General features: G+C 57.3%; 2 protein-coding genes across 17 annotated transcripts in view; both read left to right on the top strand.

Moving 5' to 3' along the window:
- Positions 1-14991, top strand: part of LOC140902549 (death-associated protein kinase 2-like) — a 30315-nt gene extending 15324 nt beyond the window's left edge. For 6 of the 14 annotated variants that reach the window (XM_073322732.1, XM_073322734.1, XM_073322743.1 and 3 more), the window contains exons 2-13: positions 12-199; positions 2236-2357; positions 4529-4750; positions 6239-6377; positions 7561-7690; positions 9105-9153; positions 9814-9840; positions 10840-10992; positions 11703-11748; positions 12417-12506; positions 13096-13179; positions 13845-14991. In XM_073322732.1, coding sequence (XP_073178833.1) covers positions 131-199; positions 2236-2357; positions 4529-4750; positions 6239-6377; positions 7561-7690; positions 9105-9153; positions 9814-9840; positions 10840-10992; positions 11703-11748; positions 12417-12506; positions 13096-13179; positions 13845-13925 — 1212 coding nt within the window. In that variant the 5' untranslated portion in view covers positions 12-130 and the 3' untranslated portion in view covers positions 13926-14991. The remainder of the gene's footprint in view (positions 1-11; positions 200-2235; positions 2358-4528; positions 4751-6238; positions 6378-7560; positions 7691-9104; positions 9154-9813; positions 9841-10839; positions 10993-11702; positions 11749-12416; positions 12507-13095; positions 13180-13844) is intronic. The other 8 variants (XM_073322738.1, XM_073322741.1, XM_073322742.1 and 5 more) reach the window with 3 other exon arrangements.
- A 1955-nt stretch (positions 14992-16946) lies between these two features.
- The window catches only part of INSRR (insulin receptor related receptor), a 40196-nt gene continuing 32965 nt past the window's right edge, over positions 16947-24177 (top strand). For 2 of the 3 annotated variants that reach the window (XM_073322749.1, XM_073322748.1), the window contains exon 1: positions 16947-17845. In XM_073322749.1, the coding sequence (XP_073178850.1) occupies positions 17731-17845 (115 nt within the window). In that variant the 5' untranslated portion in view covers positions 16947-17730. Of the gene's footprint in view, positions 17846-17913; positions 17979-24177 lie in introns of those variants that run through there. The other variant, XM_073322750.1, reaches the window with a different exon arrangement.

Genomic DNA, 24177 nt, shown 5'->3' with positions numbered 1-24177 from the left:
TTCTCTGGCAGGTGACCCTAAGCGCCACTGCTCACAGCCAGGCTCAGTCCATGCCGGCAGGGCTGGGCCCCGCCCTCAGCACCACGTCTCTTCCCAGCTAAGCCGTGCCCTTCGTTTGTCTTTGCAGCTGATGGCTGAGGATGGCGGGGTCGTGGGCCTTGCCAATGGGGGGGCCGGGAGCCCCTTTGACACCATCAAGGTGAGAGTTGACCCTGGTGATTGGTGGCTGGGATCTGCTCTCTCCTTGGGTTATTGAGGGGCCGGGGGTCCTTGCTTGGGTGCATGATGCTCCGCAAACCTGTTCTGGCTGTTCCAGCTGAGCTTTCTCCCCCTCTGTTTTCGCATCTGGGGATGGCAGGGTAGTGGTGGGGTCTCTTTTGTTCTCACCTCCTGAAACAGCCCCCTTCCAGAAACCATTCAGTCCTGCAGAGCTCTGGGACCCAGTAATCTCCTGTGGCAGCAAGTTCCACCAGTTAATTTTGCATTTTTTAAAAAGTTTACTTTTAAATGTATCTGACGTGCTTATCTGGGCCCTATTACTGCAGCATCTGAGCAGCTCCCAATCATTAATGTATATAGTCTTGAGGCAGAGCAACTATACCCAGTGTATAGGTGGGGAAACTGAGGCCCAGCAGCTAAGTGACTCAGCCAAGGTCACACACAGAGTCTGTGGCAGAGTAAGGAGTTGAACCCAGGTCTCCCAAGCCCCTGCTTAGTTGCCTAGCCACTGGACTAACCTCTTGGCTGCCTTTCGCCTCTATCAACTTTCCTTCAGTCCCTGCAGCCCAGCTCCCGGCTCACCCCTCTGTGGACCAGCTCGTTGGCTCTAATGAGGCTCACCAGGGAGGCTGCTAAGGGGCAGGGTCTGGTGAATAGTGCTGCGCTGTTCTATAAACAGGGATTAACGGTGCATGGCTTTGTATCCAGGTGAGAGCTGGGTGGTCCAGAGCCTTGAACCCAGGCAGGGGAGAAGGCAGCTGGTAGCAGAAGGTTCTCTTATCTGCCAGGTGGTGGCAGAACAAGTGGCTGGAAATTGACCCAAAGTGGAAGTAAGGGGCAAGTTTCTAATGCTGGTTCAGGCTCCTCCCGGACGTGGCGGGTTCTCCGTCATGAGGAGTCGGTGGCTTCCAAGCCTTGCCCATCTGAGGGCAGCAGGGTGGCCTGGGCTGCTCTTCTCTGCGCGGTGGCGCCCCATGCAATGGGCAGGAGCTCACTGGCTCCTGGCTGGCAGCCTCGACAGAAGTACCCCAGAAGTAGCTGCACTGCAAACATCCCATATACTGGTTACCGCTGAAGAGCTGATATTTGCCAGTAGAGACCACAGTGCTGCCCTATCCTAAGTCCTGGGGGGAGCGTAGCATGGAGGTACCCGTGTGGGCTAACTGTCAGCGCTCTCCAACGTCAGTCACTGTCTGAGGAATTCTTCCAGCTCCTCAGAGCTCTCCGTCTTTGAGGCCCCGTTTGGATGGAAGACGCTGCATAGCGGCAGCCTGCTAGAGTGGACAGAGGCCTGCCGGCTGAGGATGGCGTGTGGGAATGCGGGCCTGCCAGAGGAGTCTCCCCTCGGGGATCCCAGCTGGGTCCCTCTCCCCAGCTCTGTTAGTCCCCAGGCGTGACCCGTGTGATGAAGTGACCCCTCCTGTGAACCTGTTGTGTTACTGTAGCAATGCAGGGCGGGAAACCCCTGCTGTTCCTCAGTGTACCTTAAAGGTGCGGCACCCCCAGGGTGACTGTGGCAGGGCTGATGTTAATCTCGGTAATGGAGGCTTTGCCCCCTCTCATCCAAGGGTCCCAAAGAGCTCTACAAACGTTCACTCGGTTTCAGCCAGGAGACCACCCCCCCCCCCCCCGCTGCCAGTATCCCCCTCCCCATGGGGAAGTGGGGTAGGGAAGTGATTTGCCCAGTGGCATGCAGGGAGTCAGTAGCAGAGCCAGGAAAGAACCCAGGAGTCCTGGCTCCTGGTTCTGAGCCTGTTCAGCCTTAAACACACAGCCAGGGTAAGAGAGCTGCCCCTGGGGTCTCCTGCTGAATTTCTGTACCCACTTGTGGCTGGCTCAGCGTGGATTGAACCGGTGACCTTCTGCAGCAAGGACAGGGCTCTCTGAGCTAAAGGAAGGGCTCCTCCTGCAGTGAGCAGCTGCCTCAGCCACCCCCAGGGGAGCCATGGTCCTGCTGGCTAAGCCGGGGTGCTGGGGGGGGGTTGCATTCAGCCTCTTCTCTGCTGCCTTCTGCAGGAGACCAGCTGGCCAGAGGACGATGAGGTCTTTGTGCCGGAGCTGCTGAGCCCCACCGTCATGGCCACGTTCAGGCCTGGCAGCGTGGAGGAGCTGTACGAGCTGCTGGAGAAGCTGGGCAGGTGAGGCTCCGCAGGCCAGGCCGTCCCGGGGGAGGGCGTCACCAGGGTGGCTGCGTTGCATCCGTGCCGGTTCCTGGTCCGGCACCCTTTGCACACGCGCCCTGTTGCGGGGTGGTGGGAGGTGCCGCCGGAAACCTGGACGGGGCTCTGCGGGTGAGGGGGGAGAGCTCGGGTCGCTCCGGCTTCCTTCCTGCGGACGTGTCTCTCGCGTGCACGCAGACTGAGGGTGCTAAGGACGGGGTCTCTCCCCCCAGCTTGGAGCGGAACCACCACAGCAGGAAACTCCCCTCCCGCCCTTGTCAGATCCGCCCCCACAGGAAAGCCGCCCCCCCCTCCCCCCCAGCTCAGGGCCTGTTGGCTCCCAGGCTCAGACTTTCCCTTCGGACCTTCTCCAGACAGGTTCCTCTGTGACCCGAGCAGCTAAAAGGGTCAAATGGCCTCACAAGGGTTTGCTCGAGTTGAGCCAGCATCAGCGATTGCCTAAAGCACCTTCTCTAGCCACTAGGCTCTCCTTCCGTCCCACGGCTGCAAGTAGAACCCAGGAGTCCTGGCCCCTCCCCTGCCCTTCCCTTCCCTCACCGGGGATAGAACCCAGGAGCCCTGGCCCCTTCCCTTCCCTCACTGGGGATAGATCCCAGGAGTCTCATAGACTTTAAGGTCAGAAGGGACCATTATGATCATCTAGTCTGACCTCCTGCACAACGCAGGCCACAGAATCTCACCCACCCACTCCTGTAACAAACTCCTGACCTATGTCTGATCAATTGAAGTCCTCAAATCGTGGTTTAAAGACTTCGAGGTGCAGAGAATCCTCCAGCAAGTGACCCGTGCCCCATGCTACAGAGGAAGGCGAAAAACCCCCCAGGGCCTCTTCCAATCTGCCCTGGAGGAAAATTCCTTCCCGACCCCAAATATGGCGATCAGCTAAACCCTGAGCATGTGGGCAAGAGTCCTGGCTCCTCCCCTTCCCTCCCCTCCCTGGGAATAGAACCCAGGAGTCCTGGCTCCCACTTCTCTGTGCTAGACCCACTGCACTCCCGCCTAAAGCTGCGGGGGAGGGGAAAAAATCCCAGGAGGTCTGCCTTCCCCGCACCACTCCTTTCCCTAACTGGGACTAGAACCCAGGAGTTCTGCCACCCGTTCCTGGGTGTGGGTCACGCTACCTCCGATAGACCATGTCAGAGCTTGCATGTGGCTCCCCCCGACACCTGGATGGCATTAGCGTGCGGCAGGGAGCGCGTGTCGTTGGCCAAGCCCCGGAGGAATTGTTAGCATGGCTGGTGCAGCGAAGGGAAATGTAGCGATGTGATACACCAGGACGGCCGGGGGTTTATGGAGCTGTATGTTTCCCAGTTTGCTGTGTGCGCGGCCATGCTCGGGGCAGGCCAGTGCTCTCCGGACGCTGAACGTACATTCCACTCGGGAGGGAGTTTGATGGCTCACGCCTTGCAGAGGTCCCATGCCACGGAGCCGGAGCCAGATCTCGCCCCCGGCATGGCTGTGCAGGGCGTCAGCCGGTGTCCGGACTGGCCCCTGCTCTGTCAGGCCAGGCTGTTCCCATCACACACTCTGATTTGGCTTCTTCCCCCTTGCGATGTTTTTCCATCACTAAGGACACTTTCGTGAAAACACGATCGCTGACATCTCAATAGTTCATTGGCTGCTGCTTCTGAGAGAGTGGGGTCTAGGAGTTAGAACAAGGGACTGGGGATCAGGACACCTGGGTTCTGCTCCCAGCTCTGAGGGGAGTGGGGTCTGGTGGCTGCGGGGAGGGGGCTGGGAGTCGGGACTCCTGGGTTCTATTCCCAGCTCTGGGAGGTGAGTGGGCTCTGGGGGTTAGTGTGGGGGTGGGGCTGGGAGTCGGGACTCCTGGGTTCTATTCCCAGCTCTGGGAGGTGAGTGGGGTCTGGGGGTTAGCGTGGGGGTGGGGCTGGGAGTCCGGACTCCTGGGTTCTATTCCCAGCTCTGAGGAGGGGAGTGGGGTCTGGTGGCTGCAGGGAGGGGGCTAGGAGTCAGGACTCCTGGGTTCTGTTCCCAGCTCTGGGAAGGGAGTGGGGGGAGGGGGCACTGCTTACCCATTCTGATGTCCACTGCCCAACTCCTGCCCCCCCCACCCCACTCTGACTGCTCCAGCCCCCCCACCAGGGTGTCTCTTCACCTTGTCCCCACAGCGGGCACTTCGGGGTGGTGAAGCGCTGCCGGAAGCGGAGCTCGGGGACTTTATACGCCGCCAAGTTCGTGAAGATGCGCAAGTGCAAGGGCAGCCGGCTGGGGCTGGACCGCGAGTGGGTGGAGCGGGAGGTCAGCATCCTGCAGCAGCTGGAGCACCCCAACATCCTGCGTTTGTACGACCTCTTCGCCAGCAAGGCCGAGATGGTGCTGATCCTGGAGCTGTGAGTGGGTGGGGTGGGGGACAGGGCACGGGGGCTCCCTCTCACCCTACTGTAATAACGCTCCGTGTTTATAGCGTGCCTCGCCCGCTCCCTGCTGGGGGATCGTCCCCATTGCACCCATGGGGAAACTGAGGCACAGAGACACTGACAAGACTTTCACCGAGGTCATTCAGTGACACAACTGGGAAAGAACCCAGGAGTCCTGGCTGCCAGTCCCCACTGCTCTAACCACCAGCTCTCACTCTTTGCCTGCCTGGAAACAGCTGCTCCAGGCTTCAGGCTTCAGGCTTGACAAAGCCCTGGCTGGGATGATTTAACTGGGAATTGGTCCTGCTTTGAGCAGGGAGTTGGACTAGATGACCTTCTGGGGTCCCTTCCAACCCTGATATTCTATGATTCTATGCTCCAGTCCCCAAGCGTGTCGTACCTGGGCTCTGAGCTCTGTGCCAGCTCCCCGTGGGTGAGTCAAGGTGTCTGTGATGAGTTTCGAAGCCCCAGATGGCACGAGATTGCCTTGATCCGCCCTGCACGCAGCAGCTACAGTCCCCTGGCACGGTGGAGCCATGGGTTCCTGGCCGTGAGTGCTCTGGGATGGGCAGCTGAGGGTTTGAAATCCTGAGCTCTCCCCTGTGGATGGCACCTCTCTGGTGTGAGAACCATGGATTTGGCTTCGGGTCTGCTTAGCGCTTTGAGCTTGGGTGGATGAAATATATATTTTTTTCATCCAGGCAAATCTCGTTTAGATCCTGCAGTTAATGGGCCTGATTCTCCACTGGCCTGCACCTTGTGCTGGCAAAGTGGGTGCCATGGTAACCTTTCACCATCCTCCTCCCCCCGTAACTGCACAAGGCAACCAGGACCCTACGTGATCTATGCTTGTATATGTGTCTGTACGCCCACCTCTGTCTGCCTCGTGCGTATGAGATGATGATCTGTCTGGATAGTGCCTCCTGTCTATAGGCTTCTACACGATGGCTGTACAGGGGGTCGCTTTCCTGCCCTCACTGAAATGCAGCCACTTCTTAGGTGGAACACTGCAGCTGATTAACAGCAGCATTGAGCAGGGAGCACACGTCCCGCTCTGAAACTCAGCCACCTCTGAGGAGGAATGTGGTGGCTGTAATGGACAGGAACTGCAGAATGGAATTGGGGCAGAGTGGTCAAGTGGGTCGCGCACAGGTCTGTAAGTCAGAACTCCTGGGTTCTAGTCCCCACACTGCCCTATCCTGCTCTGTGACTCCAGGACAAATCACTCCCCCCTTTGTGCCTCAGTTTCCCGAGGGGGGATGTGGTACTGACCCCACCGATGCCAGGGTCCAATGGAGTGCCAGGTGTTTACACCACACCTGTTCTAGCATGAGCTTGCTGCTGTCCCTGCCCCTCAGTACAGCGTGGCTCCGGCCACTCCCCAGGCCCTGCCAAAAGTGGGAGCAGGATTGGGCTCTCTGATGTCTCTCTGCCTCACCCGCTCTCCCTCTCTGCTCTCAGGATCCGCGGTGGGGAGCTCTTCGACTTCATTGCCGAGAAGGAGATGCTGATGGAGGCGGAGGCCATCGAGTTCCTGCAGCAGATCCTGCAGGCTGTTGCCTACATGCATGGGCGGCACATTGCCCACTTCGACCTCAAGGTGCCCAGCCCCCTCCCTTCCCAGCACAGGAACTGCCTTTGGCCCCTTAGCTGTTGATTCTCAGTCCCTCCTGGCTCTTGCCCTGCATGTGGGAGCGGGTTGGAGACGGGCAGGAGGGGGCTAAATGCCCTTTGTAGCTTTGCAAGGCCTTGCCTGGTTCTCAATGTAAATCAGAGCAGCCTCAAGGCTGCTCTAACTCACACTCTCCTCCCTACGGAGCAGCGAATTCCCATAATGCAGCTTGCTCCAGCCATGCCTCCAATCCAACCCCATTCTGGGGACTGGGCCAGTGCAGGGCCCGTTACACCAGCTCCACCCCAGCCAGGGAAGCCCCGTTCATGGGGGCGGGGAGGGGTTGTCAGGGGGCTACTTCCACCCACTTCAAGGCCTCAGAGCAGCCTCAGAGACCCAGGCCCATGGTGCACAGCCTGTGGCTTTTCCCATCTCCAAGGGGGTCTGGGATGGAGCCACGCATGTGGGTTGGACCCATTGCAGAGCCCGCTCTCCTCTCAGGCTGCCTCCTGCCCGTCCCATCTCCTCTCCCCTCCCTCCGCTCTCTTCTCACCGAACTCCTAGCACGGCCACTGAGGTTACACTGACACCTGCTGGCCAGCAGTAACTCTGCAGGCTCAGCACAGTTTCTTACACCTGCCGTCCCGTTCCCCCCCCAGCTGGAAAGCAGCTGTAGAAATTAGATAACCCCTATGCTCCGGGGCAGGGAGATGGGGCCAGGGCTGTGGGCTAAAATGCAGCCCAGACAGTGGGGCTGTTCTCCCTGGCTGCATGGATCTCCCACTTCCATGCTTGGATCTCAGCCTCGCCTGGCGGGAGTCTCGGAAAGAACTCACCTGGGAAACCCTGCGGCCTTCTGCGTTCCCACCTTGATCCCTGCTGGCTCCCCTCCAGTCACAAGCCTCCAATCGCCACACAACTATTCCAACCTCCCCTACCGCTGCAACCCAGCAGTGGGCACGGGGGAGGCCGTGGGGCATGAGGCCTGCTGTGCAAGTCGACCCTGTAAGCCCCGATGCCCCTTATGTCTGTCTGCACCAGTGCAAAGTGGGTGTGAGATGCTGCCCATCCCGATCTGATCGTGTTCCCGCGCTTGTTTTGCACTGGTGTCAGTGACCACGTGGGGTGAGGGAGAACTGGGCTCATGGTATCTCCCACCCCTCCCCCACAGCCGGAGAATATCATGCTGCTGGAGAAAGATGTCCCCAACCCGAAAATCAAGATAATCGATTTTGGTCTGGCCCAAAAGCTGGAAGACGGAGTAACCTTCAAAAGCCTTTGTGGGACTCCGCAGTACGTAGGTAAACAGCTGAACATGAATGGTCTGCTGGGACAGTTGCCAGGAGCCTGTGGGACTCCTTGGCATAGTAGTCTATTGGGGTTAACCTGTGGAACTCTCTGCCACAGGATATTGTTGAGTCTCATGGTGAGGGCCCTACCAAATTCACAGTTCATTATGGTCAATTTCATGGTTATAGGATTTTTAAAAAATCCGAAATTTCATGATTTCAGCTATTTAAATCTGAAATTTCATGGTGTTGTAATTGTAGGGGTCCTGACCCAAAAAGGAGTTGTGGGGGGGGGTCACAAGCTTATTGTAGGTGGGGGGGGGGAGGTTGTGTTACTGCTACCCTTACTTCTGCGTGGCATCTGTCTTCGGAGCGGGGCAGCTGAAGAGTGGCGGCTGCAGGCCGGGAGCCCAGCTCTGAAGGCAGCCCCATCGCCAGCCGCAGCGCAGAAGTAAGATGGCTTGGTAGGGCATTGCCCCCCTTCCTTCAGTGCTGCTGCTGGCGGGGTACTGCCTTCAGAGCTGGGTGTCCAGGCAACGGTCGCTGCTCTTCGGCTACCCAGCTCTGAAGGCAGAGCAGAAGTAAACCTGGCAATACCACGACCCCCCCCCCCCCCCGGAAATAGCCTTGCGACCCTCTTGCAACTCCCTTTTGGGTCAGGACCCCCAGTTTGAGAAACGCTGGTCTCCCCCCGTGAAATCTGTATAGTCTAGGGTAAAAGCACACAAAAGACCAGATTTCATGGGGGGGGGAACCAGATTTCACGGTGCGTGACGCATTTTTCATGGCTGTGAATTTGGTAGGGCCCTACGCATTCTGTAGCAAGATTCCTGAAAGCCTGAGGTGGGGACCTGAAGAATAATCTCGTGTGTTTCTGCAGCGCCTTTCATCCCCAAGCGCTTGGGAATACTCGATAGCAAGGAATTGCCCCCGCATCTAAAATGGAGCCACCTCTGGGGCAGAACACAGTAGCTACTTCGAGGAACGTACAGACACTTTAGGACGGGAAGTGAAGGAGACTCTTGTTTCCTGCCAACCTGCGGGGGGGGGGGGGGTGGACTGTAAGGAGGCAGAAGGCAGTAACCAGAGTTTTGGGGGCAGGGGAGATGTGGCTCTGAATGGCCCTTCCCTCCCCAAAGAACCAGGGGATCTTAATGACCGCCCATGGCTTGGACTCTGGGTTCCTGGCCTGTCTGAAAGAGCAGCCCAGTACCCCTAGCACCACTCAGAAGCAGTGGGAATGGCTGGATTTTAGAGATGGAAACTCAGCGGGGTGAGGGTCGTCCAGGCTGACCCTGCGGTTGTATATAGAGAGGTCATTTCTGCTTTGACTTGCTGTACATCTCGTGTCCCATGGGGGCGAAAGGAGTCGAGCAGTGGACACAAAGTGACTATTCTGTATTTCTATTTTTTTTTCTCCTCCAAGCTCCCGAAGTGATTAACTATGAGCCCCTGAGCTCGGCGACAGACATGTGGTAAGGACGGGGAGCCTGCGTGGTGCCCCTCATTAAAGTCGTGGCTCGGGCTCCGGGTATAACGTCAGCTGTGGTCAGCTCGGCCAAGTTCTCAGCCTCACCCAGGCAGTATTCCAGGGTCCGTTGGCTTTGTTTTGAACACGCCGCGTGCCGCTGGGGGACGATTCCCCGGCCTCTTGCATCCGACTGAAGAGCCACAAAAATGATCTGACCGTGAGCGTCTTAAGGAGCTCAGTCCGCTCAGCTCTTCAGAGCGATGATTGCGAGGTGACTGGTGTTTGAAGTACCGTCGGGGGGAGAAAACACCAGCACCTCTTTGCTTTCTGACTTTCCTCCCATTTGTCGTCCTGCTTAAGAAAGAGTTTCTGTTGTCCTGTCCAGGAGCACGTGGGCCATGCAATCCGGGGTGCCAGGAATAGTGGAAGCGAGCAATGGGCTAACACGTCATAGAGTGGAAAACTGCTCAGTGAAAGGGAGGGAGTGACGCTGGATCAGCAGGATTTGGGATAAGGGTCGAGAGCAGAAAAAGGGTGAAATTTACCCCGCTCTGCTATTTATTACCAGGATCCCCTCCTTGATTTCTACAAATGTAACCTGTGCGTACTGATTGTCCGCAGGCCTCGGGCCAGCTAACCTAGAACGTGTCTTTGTTTATTTCAGGAGCATCGGCGTTATTACCTATATCTTGTAAGTACCTGACGTCTTGGGTGTCTCTTCTTGTCTGACCCTCCTGTCTTTAGCCCTTGCTTTGGGTTTTTAATCCAGAGACCACCCCCAAGTGCATCACTGGAGGTCAATATCATTGTACAGAATGGGGAAACTGAGGCACAGAGCAGGGTCACAGCTTCCCCAGGGGCTCTGCAGCAGGGCCAGGAAGAGAACCCAGGTTTCCGGAGAGCCAGGCCTGCACCCTAACCACTGGACCCTACTACCTGCCCCACAATTGCTCACAACACAGCAAGCTGAGCTCCAATCGTGGGAGCATGCCCCTTCTCTGAGTGATGGGATTGGGATGCTCAGCTGCTCAGCACTTGGATACCTCTGCCTGGGACGTGTACTTAGGTTAATTGGGCTTGACTCTTGTTGACATTACGGCCCCTTTACACCATGCTGGCCTGGAAGTGACAGTAACTACCTCCCCCCCGCTTTCAAAGTACTTCACCTGCTGCCGTGGTGCAAAGGAAAATCAGGCCCTTGGATTACAAACACCTTTGGGACATGGAGCATGTCTGCCTCTGTTTGTGCAGCACCTTGCACGCAGGGGCCCTGATCCTGGCCAGGGCTGGCTCCGGTCCTTGGCTGGTATCAGTCTGGGTCAGAGGACAGGTAGAAGGGGCCCTAAGCCAACCGTTTGGGCAAGAACTCAGCAGTGAGGAGTGGACTGTAGGGGTGGGGAGGGTTTCATACCAGCTGAGGAGCGGGCTGGCTGTATGGTCCCTGTTGCCTGGCTCTCAATGTCCTCTGGCTGCGGTAGTCCATGCTCTCTGGACAAAGAGGCCGGGCTCCCGGCAGATGGGTGGACGTCACGGCCTTTGTAGGATGGGTGGGTCTCTCACCCTTCTCTGGCATGCCTCCGTGCATCAGAAAGGTCACATTGGGAGCCTGGAGCTGTCCCTGGTGGCTCCCCGTGGGGGTCAGGGGCCCATTGGACTCAGCGAGCTCTCAACGGATCCTTGTCTTCTGCAGGCTGAGCGGGATGTCCCCGTTCCAGGGCGAGACGGATGCCGAGACCCTCTCCAACGTCGTTGCTGGCAACTACGAGTTTGAGGAAAAATACTTCAGCGAGACCACCGATATGGCTAAGGACTTTATCCAGCAGCTGCTGGTGAAGGAGCCCGGGTAATGCCTGGCACCCGTCGCAGCCCGCTGGGCAGCAAGACCCTGAGGCTGGCACCTGCCAACCGTGGGCAGGGGGTTACCCTGGCAGAGTAGCTCAGAAAGCAGGAGCCCCTTAATCCCTCTGCTGGAGCAGGCCATGCAGGGGTGACATTAACCTCTGGGTACAGCCAGCATAAAGCACCTGGCAGAGGGCTCAGGTGGGGGCCTCGTTCTGTCACATGGCACAGGGTGATTTCCACCCCTAAGGATCTAGGCAAGGTGTGATCCCAGCTGCGGGGGGAGGTTTGTTCAAGCCAATGTACCCCCATAACTCCAGCTGGAAAGGCTGGCACAGAGGGTGCAGGCTGGCCTGTGATTGGGTCCGTCCTGCATGGCACAGGCCAGCCGGACCGCGGCAGGACCACAACCTGTTAGCCACTGGGGGCCGGTCTGATAATCTGGGTGCCCTGGTGGCCCCAGAGAGGGGCTGGCATGCAAAGAGGGGACGATTGAATCCTTTGCACTGCATGGGACATGGGTGGGCTGGGGAGATGGCTCTGGGGGGCGGGGAGCAGATTCCTGACATAGGAGGTTCTCGGCAGGGCAGGGAGCACTTAGCGGGTAAGCACCAGGAGGGGAAAGGGCCCGGGTTTCCCGGAGAGAAGGAGTGGGGAAAGGTTTTTCTTTTCTGGTGGGAAAGCAGCAAACGGGTCCCGTTCTCCCCGCTGCAGGAGTCGCATGAGCGCGGCCGAGAGCCTCGTCCACCCATGGATCAAGGTGAGGGGGCTGCTTGCGTTTCCAGATGGACCCAGGGGTGCGTGGGGAGGCGGGGACCGCCAGGCTAGCAAGCAGGGGGATGCCCACGGCGGCGTCCGGTGGGTCCTGCTGCAGCCTTGGGGGTCAGGGCAGCCACTCCTGGTAGCTTCGTTCTTCCCTGAGGGCCCAGGCTGGGGGGACGGCATGGAGCCTGGTGCAAAGCCAAAGACCGAGGGCAGGCTGCAGAGGCAACAGGCAGGTGCCTGGCAGGTGGAGAATTGCCCCCGGGCCATCGAATACGGGATGAGCCCTTAGTGGCAGGGAAGCCTTTGGACAGGGCTGTTTTCTGCACCATCAGGAGTCAGATCCCTGCGGGAAACGGGCTCCTATAGACGAATAATGACCTTCCAGGGCAGCTGGTGAAGAGAGAAGCTCCCTCTTTCCTCCCAGGCCCCTGCAGCTGCCAGGAGACCCCAGGGGTATGGGGAACCCTGGGCTCAGTTCCCTAGAGGAGCAGGAGGTGGCGACTGAGCTGAGCAGTGGAGCCCAGGGCCGGTTCTCAACTCCGCTGGGTGTTTGTGGGTGCAGGGGATTCTCCCTCTAAGGGTACCGTGGTCTGCCTGTGGGCACGAGCTGGGGCTTGGGGTGGCATGCTGGGGGTGACGGCTCACGTTTTTGCCCCCTGGCAGCCCCTGAGCCGGAAGCAGGCCACCAACCGCAGCCGCTCCTCCATCAACATAAAGAACTTCCGCAAGTTCAACGCCCGCAGGAAATGGAAGGTAAATTTGCCACGGCTCCTCTGGGGCACATCCACGGGGGCAGCAGGGGGTGCTCTCCCTTCCCAGGCAGGGCTAGCCCCAGTGCGGCTCTAGGGGGCGCTGTGCTTCAGGGAGCGGGGCGGGTGCCTCATGGGGGGTGCTCTCCCCTTGCAGTCAGTGCTGACCCCAATACCCCAGGGAGCCCTTGGGGGCACTTGCCCCTTGCAGGTGCGACACTGGGGGAAGACCATTTGTTGTTCCATGGCCCTCTTTGAAACAACAGAGGCATCAAGCCCCAAGCTCTGGCTACATCTCCCCGACCTAAAATCCCCTGGTTCATTTCAGCTGCGTGCAGGATCCCTCTTTGCTTCCTGTCCTAAACTTTTGAACGGCTGCCCCATTCCACCCCAGAGGTGGCTGCATTTTAGCGGCCGGGAAGAAATCCTTCAATGTGAAAGAGGCTGCATAACAGCAGGCTCGTTAATAGGGACCATCGCTCCTGTATATGTGTGTGTGTGTGTGAGACCCCCCCCCCTAATATGTGGGTGTGGGGGCTCAAAAGGTCCTTAGCCTTAAGCTGCCCCATTGCATGTGTTTTTCACTCCCGCAGCTCTCCTACAACATGGTGTCTGCCTGCAACCGGCTTGGCCACCTGAAGCTCTTGTGTGGCCAGAGGAAGGAGGATGAGACTCTGGTGAGGCCTTGTTGATTAGCTTGAGCACTCGCTCCCTGGGCAGGCAGCTCTTGGGGGAGAGTGCTGGGGACCTTTTGCTCCGGACTCGCTGCTTAGGGGTTGGGGGAGTGATGGATGAATGGGCAGGGATGGGCTCTGGGCTGGGATTGGTGGGATGGGTTACAAGTTGGGGTTAGCATCAGGGGTCACATGTTGAAGGGTTTGGGGTGGGGTTAGATGCTGGGGTGAGTGTTGGGGTGGGGTGAGGGGCCTGGGTAGCATTAATCATCTGGGTACCGAACCAACCCCACCTTCCTGGAGCTCTGGACACCCCTGGGGGTTTAGAGTCAGGGCTGATGCTGGCCGGCCAGCTGGCTAGTTAATGAAACACTTCGTGCCAGCCTTTCTGCTGCTTCTGGGTGCCCAGGGCTGGCATAGACCTTGCCTGCCGTGCGCAGGATCTGCCTGGGGGCAGGCAGGGCAGGGCCGGGGTGTGTGTGTGTGTGTGTGAGAGAGCACACCAGGGGGCCCGTGTGCGTGCGTGGGGGACCTGGGTGTGCATGGGGGGGGTGTCTGTGTGCATGGGAGCCTGGGTGTGCACCTGTATGCAGGTGTGTACACTTATATCATGTGCCCTCCATCCTATCCACCTCCCTGACCCTCTCTGGTGCTCCCCCCTTTTCCAGCGCGGCTGCGAGAGCGACCAGGAGGATGAGATCACCTGCCCGGTGACACTGTTGCGCCGGCAGAGAAGCAGCTGCTCTTGAGACCTGGCCCCGCAACCACAGACTCCAGCATGCTCCCACCGCCCCCTCCCCACCCTCTGCATCAGCTGGGGAGGGGCAGCTGCAGCCCCCAGAGGTGGGGAAGGGGGGATCTGTGCTCACGGCCCTGTGAGATCAGACCCCCCGGCAGCTGGGCTCCATCCGCCGAGACCCGAACAGCAGGAAGGGGCATTGACTTTGGTTGGAGGGGAGTGGGAGGGGGCTGGAAATGGGATCCTGCCTCTTCACCCCCCCCCCACCCCCGCCCCATGTCCCTCTCTAGCCGGACACCCGAGGACGGGGAGTGGGCTGCAGATGGAGCTGGTGAAAGGGGAGCACGTGTCAGTGGGTGAAGCTCGGGCGATGCCCGCAGCATCTTGGCACCCGGTCACCGTGCCTGTGGGGTGAGGTATTGGGGGGTGGGAGAAGAGAGCCCTGCTATTAACCCTTTCATTACCCCATCCTTATTCAAACAGAGCCCCCCCACCCCCAGCATTAGGGCCTTTCAGGGTGCATTTTCTGCACCCCTCTTATGCTTTCCAATAGGACCCCCCCTGGTGTGGCTGTTCTGTCTGGCACTCGTGGGGTTAATTGGAATCTTTCCCCCCCCCCCCATCCCACTCACTTTCAGACGGTGTGTTCCGGAACTCATGGGGTTAATCCAAGTGTACCCCCCCCACCCCACACTTGCCCCCAAAGCACTAGGGCCTCTGTTTATTCCAGCCCTCGTGGGGTTAATATGAGTCTCTTTCCATCCCCTGCACCTCGTTTTCTCCTCCCCACTCCGCTCCGCCTACTGACCCCCAGCAGTACCCTGGGTGGGGATGGACGGCGGCTCCGCATGCGAACGGCTGCCACGCGGTGCCAGGTGCCTTTACCCAGCTGTTGAGGGGCACCAGGGAGCCAGCTGGATGCCCCTTCCCCAGCACCCCACAAACACTTGCATGCTGGCCTAAGGCGCATGGCGGGCCAGACCCCCTCCCTCCCTGCCGGCTGTCCGGGGAAGATCTGCCTAGGTCATTCTCCCTCTGCCTGGTTTATTTTTAAAGAAATAAACGTGCCAAGCGTCTCCCCCTGGCTCCTGCCTGCTCCGGGCGCCTTTGCAATGCGGGTCTGACCCCCAAGGGGAAGCCGGCTCAGGAACCAGCCTGGCCTACCCACGCTCCACAGCCGTGGCTCGAATCATCCAAGCAGAGCCAGCTCCAGCCCCTGGGTGGCACTAAAGCTCAGCTCATGGCGCTGAGCATCTCCGCAGCTGGATCTCTCGGGCAGGTCGGTAACTGGGCCCTCTGGGGTGCTGGCCCTGGGCTTGGTGCTGTTGAGGACCGAGCCCCACGGCTCTCCCTGCCCTAGGGCGCTGGCAGGCTAATGGCCTGCCAGGGTAGGAAGGAGTAGCGGTCAGACAACACCTGGCCAGGGCGTGTCCCTTAAAGGGACGTAACAGGTGCTGACTAAGCACCCTGAAGGCAGGGGCAGTCAATGCTTTTTGGTCAAGGTCCAGACTCCCGAGACCGCGGGAACAATAGGGAGGATAAGAGGCACCTATGGCCTCCCCGTGCCTATGGCCTCCCCGTGCCTTACAGGGACAGTTGGGGGATGAAACCGAACCGTTGGCTGGGGAGCAGCGAACTGGTGTGGGTGAGCGCTCCGCCCTCTGTGGCTGCCCCCACGGGAACGGGTGCAGAACTAGAAGGGGGACGGGGATGCAGCTGCTGGCGAAGGTAGCGGCCACCGTTGCCAAGCCGGCCGCTCAGGTTTCTGATTGACTGCGCAGCGCCCAGCGCAATGGGCACTGGTCCTATAATGCACAATAATCTCAGGGGGGCCTTGGGAATTTAGAGCATGTCAGTGCAGCACTTCGCTCATGCAGGGAGGTTTTAACCCCCCCCCCCTTCTTCATCACCTGCGGCAAATCCGCAGCCTGCAGGACCGGAGCGCACAGGGGTGTGGATCTGCCTGCTCTCGCCTGGGAGAAAGGTGACCGGTGGAAAAGCCCATTCCGTGAAACCACTGGCTCAGAAAAGCAGTTGAGTTTGCCAAAAACCCTAGGTTGCTATGCTCCAGGAGAAAGGCAGGCCTGGGAGCTGGGGCTCTTTCTCCTTGCAAAGCAGCTGATCGGAGCAGCGGGGGTTTGTTTCGTTAAGCTGAAAGCCAGAGTCCCTATTTGTGCAGATCAAATGTGCCCAAAATTTGCGGCCAGGTATTTACTGCCCGTGCCATTAAAAGTGCCTTTAACAAAAGAGAGGTCGAAGCTGGGTCTATGGTAGACAGTTCCCCTGCTTGATCCATGCTGGAGGGATTCTCCACCCCCGCCCTGATCCACGGTGAGGCTGCAGGAATATGTTACTCCACTGTGGCTAAATCCCACAGCGTGGGGTGACTGACCGGGTGCAAAGAGATCACCCCAAATTACAGCAGCCACCCACCAGGCCAGCTTTTCTACCACTCCACTGCCCTTCCAGAACCCCTGCCCCAGCCTGAGAGCTCACTGTACCCCCACCCTGCATCCCAGAAAGAAGAGGACGGGGGTAAGTGCTGCATTGCAAAGGGCCTGTCACCTCCGCTGCTTAGGAAGGGGACAAGGAGGCAGGAAGGAGCCATTGCTCCTGATCAGGCGGCTGCTCTTCACAGAGGTGAGGGGAGAGGAGCCAGTCTAGCTGGCTGGGGCAGGAGAAGATCTGGCCATTGCAGGCCCTGCTAGGGTCCAATACAACAGGAGTGGTTCAAAGGACCCCTGGTCCAGTTGTACCAAGCTGTTTGCTGGTTGTGTGGGCTATTTGGCTAAGACTCTCTGCAGGTACTTTCACCCAGGAGAGGGGGATTCTCTGCAAGAAGTTTGAAATGAGAGGCAGAAAAAAAAATCCCATTTGGCTTGAAATTTTCCCCCGAAATTTTGTGATTTTTGAAAAAATGTCCAGTGGCCTCTCTGCAATTGTGCCCACCCTGTGGCATTTGGGCGCTGATCCATAATGAAAGGTCACACCACGTTCCCCCCAGCAACAGCACCCCAATCCTCCACCTGCTATCATGAAGCTCATGTTACAGCTGAGGAAACTGAGGCCCAGAGACTTGCTGGGGGGTTGTGCAGTTGATGGGTGGTGACTCCCAGGCTGCAACCCCGGCCTCGCAGTTAGCTGGAGCGTTTGGGGGAATCTCTCTTGCCTGGTCAATCTCTGGCTCCTTATTTCCCAAACAAGCTCCCCCCTCCTGGCCCCTCGCCCAACTCCATCTCGGTTCAGTTTTCAGGCTAAATATTTTGAATGTAGCAATCGAAAACAAAAGTGAACCTGGCCCAAGGCCCCTCGCGCCTGCTTGGAGCCTGGCAGCTCCCCCATGCCATCACCCTGCCTGCAACCCAGCCAGGGCAGCGGTGAAAGGAGGCAGGGCCCCTAGGCGAAGGTGGGACTGCTTTGGCCCTGCCCCTTGGCTGGAGTTTCACCTGGCTGCACTTGGGGAGGGTAGGAGGCAGCTTCGCCCAGCTGTCTGCGCCCAGGTGTGCTGCCTGGCTCCTCGCCCAGTCCTACGCACGCAGCATGGAAATCGGGGAGCCCGGAAGCCGGGGGCTTTCTCCTTGAAGCCTGGAGTGAGGTGGATGGAGGCGAGTTGCGGTGGAGGCCAAGGAGTGACGCTGTCCCTGCCGGTCCCCTGGGAATGAAGTGGGAGGCGCTGGGGTCCCTCTGTTCCCAAGCTCCGTGATCTGCGTGGCGTCTGCTTCCCGCCTCATAAGAGGAGCTGCCGGGGGCGAAGGGGGGGTGGTGCCTTCTGCCTTGCTTTGGAGAGCGGCCGGGGGATTTTCTGTTTATGGACCATGGGGGCGAAGAAGGAGACAGCGGCATCGTCATCCCTCTGCCACCTGCCACTCGGGATAGCTTTGCTGGTGCTCAGCCTCGTCCCACTTGTGCCCGCACTGGCCACCACTGGCAGTAAGTTTCCCCAGCCTGGCCAGCAGGCCTCGAAAGTCCGCGCCTGGGTTGCCGAGAGAGGCGAGACTGGCTGGCGGGGGGTGCGCAGCCTCAGCAGAGTCTCTCCCGGTGGAGGCTGTGCGGGATGGGACAGGTGGGTGACCCAGAGGCGAGGCTTAAGGCAGCGGGCTGGGACTGCAGACGCAGTGAGGGGCTAGTGGATGGAGCACGAGGCTGGTGGCCAAGAGATTCTGGCTCCTGTTCTCCGATCTGCACCTAGCCTGCTCCATGACCTTGGGCAAGTCACATAAGAGCGGCCATGCTGGGTCAACCCAATGGTCCATCTAGCCACTAGTCTGTCTTCGGTGCTTCAGAGGGAATGAACAGAACAGGGCAATTAGCGAGTGATCCATCCCCTATCGTCTGGTCCCAGCTTCTGGCAGTCTGAGGTTTAGGGACACCCAGAGCGTGGGGCTGCGCCCCTGACCATCTTGGTTAATAGCCATTGATGGACCTATCCTCCAGGTACTTATCTAATTCTTTTTTTAACCCAGTTATGCTCCGGGCTTTCACAACATCCCCCGACAATGAGTTCCACAGGTTGTACATGTTGGGTGAAGAAGTACTTCCTTCTGATAGTTTTTAAACCTGCTGCCTAGTAATTTCATTGGGTGACCCCGAGTTCTTGTGTTCTCTGTGCCTGTTTCCCGTCTCACATGTGTCTTTTGAGGTTGTAAGCTTTCCTGGAGGAGGGATGGCCTCTTGCTATGTGTCCGGGCCGGACCCAGCACAACGGGGCTCTAATTCTAGGTGTGACTGTAATACAAATAGCAAAATAATAATGGGACTCAGGAGAGTGGGGGCCAGTTCCCAGCTCTGCCACTGACTCTGTGTGACCTTGGTTAAGTCACTGTGTTGCTCCGTGCCTCAGTTTCCCCATCTGTAAAGTGGGGACAACCATTGTCCATTTGCTGGTCTCTACTTGGATTGTGAACTCTCAGAGGCAGGGACCATCTCTAACAATTGTGTCTGTGCAGCCTCTAATAAAATGGGGCCTCCAGGTCAGCACAGTGAGTTGGATCTGGGACCTCAGGATCGAAAGATGTGTGACCTGCTACAGCCTGAGCTAAAAGAACTCCTGCTGCAGCAGGCTCATCACGCTCCCTCTGTGGTCCAGCCACCACTAGGAGGGAACAAAGTGGCCCACTGACTGAGTGTGAGCTACATTATCCCAAAACCACAGGGCTTTCTGCACCTTCCTTTGAAGGAGCTTGTGCTGGGCACAGTAGGAGACGGGATACCGGGGTAGATGGGCCCCCTGCTCTGAAACAGCTTAGTAATTTCCAGGGTCCTTTGTTGCTAAACACACTGGACTTTCCCCATCAATAAATGCTGATTCCCTCATTTTTCAGGGTAAGGCTGGAGAGGGCAATGGAACAAAGTGTCCCTGAGAAACTGGCCATTTGACTTCAAAACACAGAGACCTCCAGGCTCTGGAGCAAAAAAGGAACAAGCAGGAGCTTTTTGGGCAGGGTTGGGGGCGGGTAGCTGCTTATTTGGTTTCTTAATGGGCTTTTGACTGGTGATGAGAAGTTGATCCTGAGGGGTGGGGAAAACAGGAGTTCAGGCAATAAATAATTCAGATTTGCAGAGAGTCATGGAAAGAGACGTGAAAGTGGAAAATTGTAGCTAAGGGGGCTGGAGGAATTAAAACAAATACATCAGTGGGGCTGCGATCAAAGGCAATCATTTAACCCCTGCTCTTCACACTAAGTCCGATGCAATGAAATGGCTCGTGAAGTGAGGCTGCTCAGAGAAAATCCAAAAATGTCCCATGGAGATGTGGGGAGCAAGCGGGTATGAGAATGGCTATTTCTGGGCATAGGGACTGGAAAGAGAAGCCAATGCAATCTGGGAAAGACCCCTGAGCTCTGCTAGAGTGTGGCCTGCAGGCTGAGATCAGGGCAGTGGGAATCTAGACACCTGGCTTCTAGGTCCGGCTTTTCTGTGCCCTCTCTGGCAAGTCCCATCCCCTCCCAGTGCCTCAGTTTCCCCATCTGTGTAACGGGAATAACGATGATAACGGGGAATGCTACTGACCCATCTTGCAGTGGGGGGAGGTTGAACTAATAATGAGAGGGTGGGAAGCCCTTTGAGAGCCTCAGGGGGATGAGGGTGGAACAGGAATAAACAGTGTTACTGTAAAGGATGTATGTGTGTGTCACTAGTCCAGAGGGGATGCTGTGTCGGAGCAGTGGCCTAGGAACACGGAATGCCGGGCTGGGGGCTGCTGGGTAATAGAGAACGTGGCTTTGGGGGCTGGGGCTTTTTATAACCTACATATTTACTGGGAGCCCGTCTGCCTAAAAGGCCAGCGCCTGAGTTGAGACCACGGCTGGTGTGACTATTGGGAAGATGCCGGTGCCCCGCCAGGGGGAACGCCACTTCTCGGTGACCCTGCACGGGAGCCGTGTTTTTTCCCAACTCCAGCCCCACGGGAAGGCTGCTGGGTTCTGAGCATCTCTCCCCAGGTCCTCTGCCCCCTTGGTGGGAGTGAGGAGGCAGGATCGGGGCCTTAGAGGAGTGAATCAGGTGTGGCTGCATGTGCTGCCTTTCCAGCTGGCTGTGGTTTGTGGCGGGGGGAGCAAGGCGGGGACGGCTGCCCAGACTCGGCAAGGGGGCATCTGGCCTCACCAGTGCAGAGGGGTGTGGGAATTTTGGCCATTCATGTCAAGAGGCCCAGGATCTCACCTCTGGGGCTCGACCCACTCTGAGCAGCTGGCTGGTGCTGGTGTGAACAGACCTGCTGCGGCGCCATAAACAGGGAGAGCGTCTGATGGAATCGCTCCTGGTTTATGTCAGTGTAAATAGGAGGAGACTTGGACTCTGTTGGGCCGAATGGATTAGTCAGTGGAGCTGGGGATCTGACCCACTGACTCCAGCTGGGGATCTGGCCACTTGATTTTGTGGCTTGATAAAGCACTGTGTGATCTGGGTGACCCCTAGGGGAAAAAAAGATGGACCAAAATCCTGCATCTCCACGCTGGCTCCAGATCCAAACTTCTCGTGGCCCGTTCCCTGCGTTCATTACCCTGAGACTGACCACTGTAAAAGGCCCGCTACAAACCCTGGATGGGAAGTAGCCCCAGTTTGGGGGTTTGAAACCCCATCTTTCCCACAGTGTCTAGGCCACTATAAGAATGGCCTAAAGGTCCATCAAGCCCAGTGTCCTGTCTTCTGACAGCGGCCAATGTCAGGTGCTTCAGAGAGGATGAACAGACAGGTAAACATTAAGTGAGCCATCCCCTTTTGCTCATATATAATAAAGATTATTATAATTGATATCCTGACAGCCCTAGCTGAGATCACTGCCCATTGCAGTCGAGGCTGTACGTTTCCACTGTAAGAGATAGTCCCTGCCCTGAAGAGAGTATAGTCTAAAAGCCCAGACAGACAAAGGAATGATTGTCCTCTGGAGTTACGTGTGGGGAAACTGAAGGTCTGATTCTCTATCACTCTGCATTTTGTGGAGCTTGCTTTGCTAACTCTGTACACAGCTGTAGGATAACGGGTAATTTTAGAGACTAGGTATACAGGGAGTTAGGAGCAGAGTAAGGAATTCAATCTAGACCTCTTGACGCGTCAGCCAGCATTTTAACCGCTAGATCACCCTGGCCCCTCTTTAGTGTCAAGCTGTAATCTTCCCTCTGGAGTTTCGGTTCAGGCTCCGTCTCTAATGTCCTTGGCGAGTTTCACAGCGATACGATAGAGACGTGGGTTACTCTGGGAGTTAGCTTGGTGACCCTGGAACATTTATATGTCATCCTACTAATGCGATTCCCTGGGGGATGGTGTTGGGTGGGAGTTCCTGGAACGGAGATGCAATCAGTGGCAATGTTGCAGTCACCTGGCCCTAATTTACAGTATATAAAAATATCTGGTACTCACAACCTTCAGGGACAATTCGCCTGCTGCCTGGCACGTGTTGTCTGGATTTATAGTCCGGGAATAAAAGGACCTGAAACCCCTTTGTATTTACAAACAGAGAGGAATCAGATAGAAGCACCTGGCATCTCTTTTCAAAGCTGCGCAGGGCACAATCGGTGTTGGCGGGATGAAAAGCAAAGTGTCAATTAAAAGAATAAAGGAAATTTAGTCAAAACACGGCATGCTGGCTGGCAAGCGGGGGGGTGAGAACTCGAGCATCTCGCCTGCCCTGGCAGAGGGCAAGGGGGTTAATGAATGACCACAGTAATAACAGAGCTGCCATTGAAAAGCGTGTTTGCTCTAAACAGAGCTGGGAGGTGGGAAAACTACTGGCCGTGACATGCGCCACCGGTGATGCCCGCTGAAGTCGGCTGGCGGAGCGCCCGAAGTGCAAGGCAGAAATAGCCCGGTGCTGCAAACTGGGGCAAAGGTGAAAAGAAACGTGAGCTCCGGCAGCTTTGCGCCATTGCTCCGCACCTCGGGTTGGCGCCTCCATCTGTGCAAACTGGGCCCAGCGATGCCACCCGCCCGGCGCACGGGCTCAGCGCCCCTGCTGGCGTGAATGGCCAAGGCTCCATTGCGGCGCTGCTGGTTGCCGCCGGCAGAGGAGCAGGCCTTGAAGGTTTTTGCACAGGTGCAAATGACATCCCGATACGCAAGGCAGGGGAGAAACGAAGAACCATCAGCCAGGAGGCGGCTCCCTTCCAGGAGCTGGCAGAGCATAGGACTCAGGGCATGCACGGGTAATAAAGCCCTTCTTAAGTTGTTGCAAAGTTCCCAACTCCCTGAGCCATCCTCTCCCCCGAACGGCTCCCTGGCGAAGCTTCGGCTGCTGCTACTTCCCCCTGGAAGAGTTTTCCTGTTTAGGGTTGAAGCCAAGTTCACTGTGTTTGATTTTTGGTGTTGACAGTAAATTTTGTGCTGGAAAGCAGGCTGCCTTGAAAACTGTTCTCTTGATCATAACTCAGCATCAGGTTTCACTTGCGGTGTGAACGGGGAGCGGCTTAGGTTTCTGCGGCCAGAAGGGTGCTCGAGGAGTTTGACCTCCTGAGTAACTCAGGAGGGACCGGTTGGCCATGGGGACGACGCAGCCCATTGTGCAGTGCTGTCTCCTGACAGCCCCCCAGCCATTGCTACTGCCCTGCAGCTTGGTTCTTGATGGAGCATTGCATGTTGGGAGGTGTGGTCTCCATATGCCCCCGCAGCTCTGTCAAGCTGGCGACCCAGCGCTGGGCAGCAGGGCGCTTGTGCTGGGAGCCTGGGTGGCTCTATGTCAAGCTGCAGGGTGGGAAGACATGGGGTGGGTGGCATGCAGCTCCCTGCCCACTGGCCTCTAATATCAGACCCTCAGCGAATTTCCTGGCCAGCAGCCGGACACGCTTAGGGGCCTGCAGAGTTGGATGTTGGCCTGTTCTGAGCAGGAGAGGCTTCAGGCAGCTTCTTTCAGCAAAGGAACATCTACGGGAGATGGCAGTATTACAGTCGGGTAGGGCTTAGGGGACCCCCAGCTCCGGTCCCGGGGCCAGTCCTCACTAGCAGCTGGGCTCAGTCCTTGATGTCCACGGGCAACTGCCAGGCTGGTGTCTACAGGCATCTCAGCCGGGGGAGGAGGGCAGGCTATTGCACAAGAACTGATGGCCTCTGCTATTGGCACCTAGTGCCCTCAGTCATCTATTGTCCCCTCTGAGCAGACAGGGCATCGGTGCTGAAGGCTCTGTCGAAAGACACAGTAAACTGAGTGGGCCTCCATGACAGGTCTCAGAAGGGTAAAGGACACGGGGAAGTTGTCTGGAATAACTGTGGTGGGCTAGCTTCCTGGTGGACGCTAGTCGGGAATAAATGTATTTCTGGTCTGTTTGGGTTTGTTGCTCTTCAATCTTTTTAATGTACATAATTCTCATAATCCATAACTGTGTCATAATGTGTTAACCTGACCTTAACATACTTCAAACATCTGACTCTCTATAAGGTGAATGGTTAAACTCTAAATAAATCATTTGCATTGAACAGTTTGCAGACCAGCAAAACCTGTTCCTAAAAATCGTATTCCGTTTTACCCTTGTTTTATGTAAAAGAGCCCTGCTGGTTTATCCGTGGTGCTGGAGGCCAGCGCTTAAAGTTAATCCCAACTTGTGATTTTAATAGATGTGTTTTTTTTTAAAGTCACAAGTACAGGGCAGGCTCCAAAATCAGAGCACTAAGAGAGGCCACTGAGGCTCCAGCCGAGACCAGAGTCCTGTTGCGCTAGGGGCTGTACATAGCAAGACAAAACAGAAGTATTGTCCTAACAGGGAACTGAGGCACCAAGAACCTAGCCCAGGTTCGTGCAGGGGGAGTTGAGGTAGAGCTGGGAGTTGACTGAACTG

The sequence above is a fragment of the Lepidochelys kempii genome, chromosome 24 (genome assembly GCF_965140265.1).
Source record: "Lepidochelys kempii isolate rLepKem1 chromosome 24, rLepKem1.hap2, whole genome shotgun sequence".
Lineage (NCBI taxonomy): Eukaryota > Metazoa > Chordata > Testudines > Cheloniidae > Lepidochelys > Lepidochelys kempii.
This window is presented reverse-complemented; position numbering and strand designations above follow the sequence as displayed.